The following is a 6000-nucleotide window of genomic DNA, read 5'->3' as shown; positions in this document are numbered from 1 at the left end:
GAATATTCTCCTCCTGCTACTAGAGCAGTGTACCCCTTATAAAACCCTATCTAGCACGTCAAAATCACTAGAATATACACTTTAAATTCAACAAAATCCCTTATATAGTAATTTTCAGCGTAAATTCTTTAAAAATAGTTGCAGTAAGACTACAGCCTCTGTCAAGCAGCCAATCAGATCAAGCTCTTACCAGCTATTTTTTACGCCTCAACTCCCTGTTATTAATAATTATATATTGTTAATAATAAAGTTCTCTGCCTCTTACATAAGAGAGAAAACCCTTGTAGTGGCTAAATTACCACGTAACAAGCTTGATATTATTTATTATCAGTGCTTTATTTCATCACAGTTATAGTGCAAGGGTCCTCAAAGCTTAATTATAATATATAAAGTTTACGGTTTTGACCCTTAGCTTCATAAACAGAGCTGTCAACCGTTGCAATCCAAGCACCCGAGATCAAAAAGAACACAAAAGGTCGTCCGTCTGCAAAGAAACAATTGAAACCATCTACAACTTCCACGACAAGAAATCCTTTGGGATTTGAGATTATTGAAGCTAAGCTAAAACACAAACACATGGCTAAGAAACGAGCGTTGAAGGCATCCACAAAAACAAATTCTAAAAGAGTCAAGATAACTGGCGGCGATGATATTGGATCTTCCAAACAAGAAGAATCACTTGAATACAGCAACAAGTCCGGCTCCAGCGATGGCAGTGATGGCGACGATGATGATGAAGTCAATGACAATGACAGCGATAAAGGTGACAGCATTAAAGGCAAAATTGTCAAAGTGTCCAATGCAGGAGTGACAGTGTCTGTGAAGGTAAAGCTTTTCATTATCATTTGTCTGATGTTTTGATGTCTGCAAATGACTGATGTGAGCTTTGATCAGCCTGACTACATTTCCCAGATTCCCGTACATCTCCAAGAGTTCATTCTTGATATTTTCAATCCCGCTGGCGATGGGAATTGTGGATTTCACTGTGTGGCCAAAGCCCTTGGTTACCAAGAAGATGGGTGGTTCCGTGTCAGGAAGGAGATGCTCAAGGAAGCAACGGAATACCGAGCGGTCTACTCCAAACTACAGGGCGGCGACGAACCCATGAAAAGGATTGTTCAAAACCTTCAGGTGGAAAAAGAGGCGACAAGGATCAAGCCCAACAAATGGCTTTCCAGCTTGGATCACGGTCAGATACTTGCCAAAACTTACGGACGTCCAATCATTTTCCTCTCTCTGAAAGATTGCCGCACCTACCTTCTGTTACGCATTGGTCCCTCAGGCCAATCAGACTCAATTTATCTACTCCACATCAACGATAATCATTGGGTTTTGGCCAATGTGGTAGGGAATGATGGTGTGAAACCCATCCCCCCTCCCGTCTTGGCAACCCGGGTGACTTCACAAAATGCCAAAAGCTGGTTGACTCACATCCAGGCGGGCCTTGCTCTCTTCTGCAAGTCCCTTGCCCGTGCTTGATTTTTTTTTCTTGTTTTTTTGTTGTTTAATTTTTCTTTTCTTGCTGACTATACATGCATATATAAATAAATAAAAATTGTCTCAAGAACTTGAACTTTTTCAAGTACGATGAAAGCCTGTACACCACTCATGGTTTTCTCCCTAATTTACCCCACAAATTCAATCACACCCCAAGATGCACCCCAAGTTCTTGGTGTGCTTGGGGATGCACCCCATTAATTTTTGAATTGGGGTGCAAATCTGTTGACCAGCAGTTGCTTTTGAGGTGCGCGCACTGTGCACACCAATTTACTTGGGGTATAAGAGGTTTTACCCCAAGATTGAGTCTCTGCTCAGGTGAATACCCCATGCAAACTGGGGTGTATTTACCAGTACCCCAAGCTTACTGGGGTACCCAACTGGGTACCCCATTTCTTTGGTGTACATGAAGCAAAAGCTTGGGGTGCATTTAGCATGCCCCTTGCAAATGCTTGCAAAAGAGCCGCTGCCGACTGCAAAGACAAATACTTACAGCTTTTGGAGTCCACGTCTCAAGAGTGTATGGACAGATTTTGCAACAATATTGTTGCTATCTACTTGGCCGAATATCTTCACCACCCAACAACTGCCGACTTGGAGCGACTCCTCTCTGAAGGTGCCGACCAAGGCTTCCCAGGCATGCTTGGATTGCGCGTCGATTTCCTTTGCCGATTTCATCAAAAACTATCATTCAATGAGAGACTCTAGCACACATTTTTTGTTTCTCCTTAGCTAGTTTTCTCGCTTTAATCCTAAAAAATTTGCAATAAAACAAACTCAGGTTGCACCATTTGACTGATTGAGTGATTGATTGAGTGAGAGATTGAGAGCAATCAAGATAGGAAAGACAAGTTATCAAGGCTAATAGAGAGTTTTCAAGGTCAATAGAGGTTTATCAAGGCCAAAAACTAGTGATTGAGAGCAATAGTTTTAGATACAAGAAAAACAAGTGATCAAGAGCAAAAGAAAAAAAGTGATCATGCGCGATAGAGAGAAAACACAACAGTGATTGAGACCAAGTACAGGTAGAGAGATTCATGTGGCTGATTTGGGTTGAGGTGTGGGGTGGAGATATCAGGGGTTGTGTACGCAAGGTAGTGCAGTATCAGGACCCAGGAAAGCCCCTATGGAACACAGTAACAAAAATGTATGAATTTTTGGTCAAAAAACAAAAAATGTACGCACCCCAGATGTATGAATGGGAAATTTTGCGGATAAGGTACTCACCCCAATTGTATGAAATTTTTTGGGGGACAAGGGGGGTAGTAACCAAAAATGTATGAGAATTCAATGAGGATATGATTCCAGGGTTTTTTTTGCACCCCCCCCCCCCCCCCCTATATCAGTCCAGCTCTTCCTGTATCAACCACATATCCCAATTGTGGCTGGTTTCTACACTTCCTTGCCGAGTTCCAGGATTTTTGTGCATCTTAAAGTAGCACATCTGCACCATTTATTCCCAGTCACCAAAGGCTTAAATATTACGGATGCTGGTGTTTAGCGAATTCTGTTATAGTCATTTGGGTGTCAAAACTATCATTACCCATGCGATCCTGGCAAGATTGGCTCATCAGACTGAGACCATAATGCAAACGGTTGTCGACAAAGAGTTGAGGAGGATCTCCCTCTGAGGTGCAGGCAAGGTTATCGTAGATGCTCTCAAATGCAGCCCTCATGTGCCGACTTGCCGTCATTTCAACGGCATTGTAGAGCTCCTTGTCAGTCCAAATTTGGAAGGCCTCCAAAAAACTTTCAGTCATTGAGATATCTGTTACAATCGTCTGACAGACCTCCGGAGATGCATAAGTAAGTCTGTATGTAGAATGCAATTGAAGCGGCCCAAGAGAGCTTGTCAGCTTGATAGTTCATTTGCCAATCCTTCATTTCTCCATACTTCAATATTCCCTCCTTCATTAAAATGATAAAAAAAACGTACAGTAGATAAAGATAGGGATGAATAAAAATAAAATATAAATAATATTAAAATATATATGAATAAAGAATAAGGTATAAGGGTTGGTAAAAGAAAATGTACGCCCAAAATTTGTATGAATTTTTTGGAAAAAGCTCTGCACCTACGCACAAAACGTGTATGAATGGGCTCCAAAAATGTATGAATTTTTTGAAAATCTTGGAATTTAGGTTACTGTGTTCCATAGGGGCCTTCCAGGGTCCTGCAGTATCACAAGAAGGTTTTCTGTGTGATATGTGGATGAGAGGGACTATCTGGGGAGCTATATGGTCTCAAAGCTGGGACTGGTATAAGGCCCGGAAGGGTTTCTCCACGTTTAGGACCTCCTTTACTCCCTCCGGTGGAGGGACTAAACTGGGCCCAGGTGACTAAATTTGGTATAGTCCCCCAATATAGGGCCCGTGGTGGAGATGCTCTTAGGCACGCCAAAAGAATGTGCCCAACCCGGCACTCCAGGCTGGTATGGAGTGAACACCCTGCCACGCCAAAAACATCCCCCCTCGATGGCCGGCGCATGTACACTCAATGACCGGCACAGGCCGGCCATCAAGGGCAGTACACTCGATGACCGGCACAGGCCGGCCATTGAGGGCAGTACACTCGATGACCGGCACAGGCCGGCCATTGAGGGCAGTACACTCGATGACCGGCACAGGCCGGTCATCAAGCGGAAACACCCCTCTCAATGACCGGCATAGACCGGTCATTGAGAGACACACTCCTCTCGATGACCGGCATAGACCGGTCATTGAGAGACACACTCCTATTGATGACTGGTCTATGCCGGTCATCGAGAGGATCCATCCCTCTTGATGACTGGTCTATCCCGGTCATCAAGAGGATCCCAGTCATCAAGAGGACAGATCCCTCTTGATGAACGGGATAGGCCGGTCATCAAGAGGACACGCCCCTATCAATGACCGGGACTGACCGGTCATTGAGAGGGATGTATCCTCTTGATTACCGGTCTATCCCGCTCATCAAAAGGACAGATCCCTCTCAATGACCGGCACAGACCAGTCATTGAGAGGGGTATATCCTCTTGATGACCGGTCTATGCCGGTCATCAAGCAGGGTGTGTCCTCTTGATGACCGGTACAAACCGTTCATCAAGAGGGATGGATCCTCTTGATGACTGGTCTATGCCGGTCATTGAGAGGAGTGTGTCTCTCAATGACCAGTCTATGCCGGTCATTGAGAGGGGTGTGTCCGCTCGATGACGCCTGTGCCGGTCATCAAGTGTACTGCCCTTGATGGCCGGCCTGTGCCGGTCATCGAGTGTACATACTGCCCTCAATGGCCGGCGCAGACTGGCCATCAAGGGGGGACTGGTTTTGGCGGGGAAGGGTGTTCACTCCATACCAGCCTGGAGTGCCGGGTTGGGCACTCCAAATGGGTGCTGGTTTTGGAGTGGAAGACTTCCCGTCGGCATTTAAAGAGCTCTAGATGCCCCTCTAACTCCAAAATTAAGACCTCTACCTAATTAACAATCAGTGCACATGAAAGTCATGAGCTGTAGGGTTAGGAAAACATTTTACCTTCTACCAAAAATTAAGAGTCTGGGTGTGTAAATTGAGATCTGGGAGGCTCCCAGACTTGACGGGAAGTCCTCCAGTGAACAATCCTCCACTCCAAAAATCTTGGAGTGGTCCGGAGTTCATACCTTTTTTGGCGTGCATCCGTCATTTTTTTGGTGTGCCTAAAGCCCGACCCAAAAAAATCCCAAAGGCCACACACCACTCAAAAAAGAAAATTCTAGATCAACAATGACCAGAAGAAACCCTTCCGCCCATGAAATTGTTGAAGCCAAATTGAAGAAGCAAAAAACAAAACCAGTCAAGAAGCAATTGGCCAAAGAAACAGGCCAGCCAGAAAAGAAATCAAAGTGAATCTGCAAAATGAACAAAACAGTGTGTGAGGAATTGAGCAGCAAAGAAGATGAAAAGGGAGAAGACCTACATTATTTAAAACTTGACCAATCTAGTGGTGATAAAGACTTGGCCAATAACAATGCGGTGTCATATGGTGAAGATATACAATGGTGCACTTTTAGCTCTATTGGATGAGAGGATTGAAACGGTCAGTAGCTCACACCTGTTTATAAGCCAACAGCACACTTACCAATTTTTTGTTTCAGTCTAATCATATCTCCCAGGTCCCAGAACATCTCCAATCTTTGGTGGAGGAGAAGGACATCTTTGACCCAACTGGAGACAGAAACTGTGGCTTTTGATGTGTGGCAAAATATCTTGGCTACAACAACAAGGATGGATTCTCACAGGTCCAGGAGGAGATGCTTCCAATTCCCGTTGAAAAAAAGTAGTACATCAAAATATTTTGGAGTGCACTGCTGTGCACTCCAAGTGTTTTCTCAACTTAGCTTTTCTTGGTGTGCATTAATTTGCACTACAAAATTTTTGGAGTGCACATCAATGCCCACCAGAAATGGTGTGCATGTGGTCATTTCTTGGTGTGCATAAAGGCTGACCCAAAATTATACATTTTATTTCTAAATGCCTCAGAAGTAAAAA

General features: G+C 44.2%; 1 protein-coding gene across 1 annotated transcript; it reads right to left on the bottom strand.

The window, feature by feature from the left end:
* Positions 1-841: 841 nt before the first annotated feature.
* On the bottom strand, positions 842-3257 carry PtA15_8A209 (uncharacterized protein; the record flags this gene model as incomplete). The annotated part of the gene is made up of 2 exons (XM_053171614.1): positions 842-864; positions 3092-3257. 2 exons carry the CDS (start codon positions 3255-3257, stop codon positions 842-844), a joined length of 189 nt encoding a protein of 62 aa, XP_053022860.1.
* Between the last annotated feature and the right edge of the window lie 2743 nt (positions 3258-6000).

This window comes from Puccinia triticina, chromosome 8A (assembly GCF_026914185.1).
Source record: "Puccinia triticina chromosome 8A, complete sequence".
Taxonomy (NCBI): domain Eukaryota; kingdom Fungi; phylum Basidiomycota; class Pucciniomycetes; order Pucciniales; family Pucciniaceae; genus Puccinia; species Puccinia triticina.
Note: the sequence above shows the minus strand (reverse complement) of the source record. Positions and strands in the feature narration are given on the sequence as shown.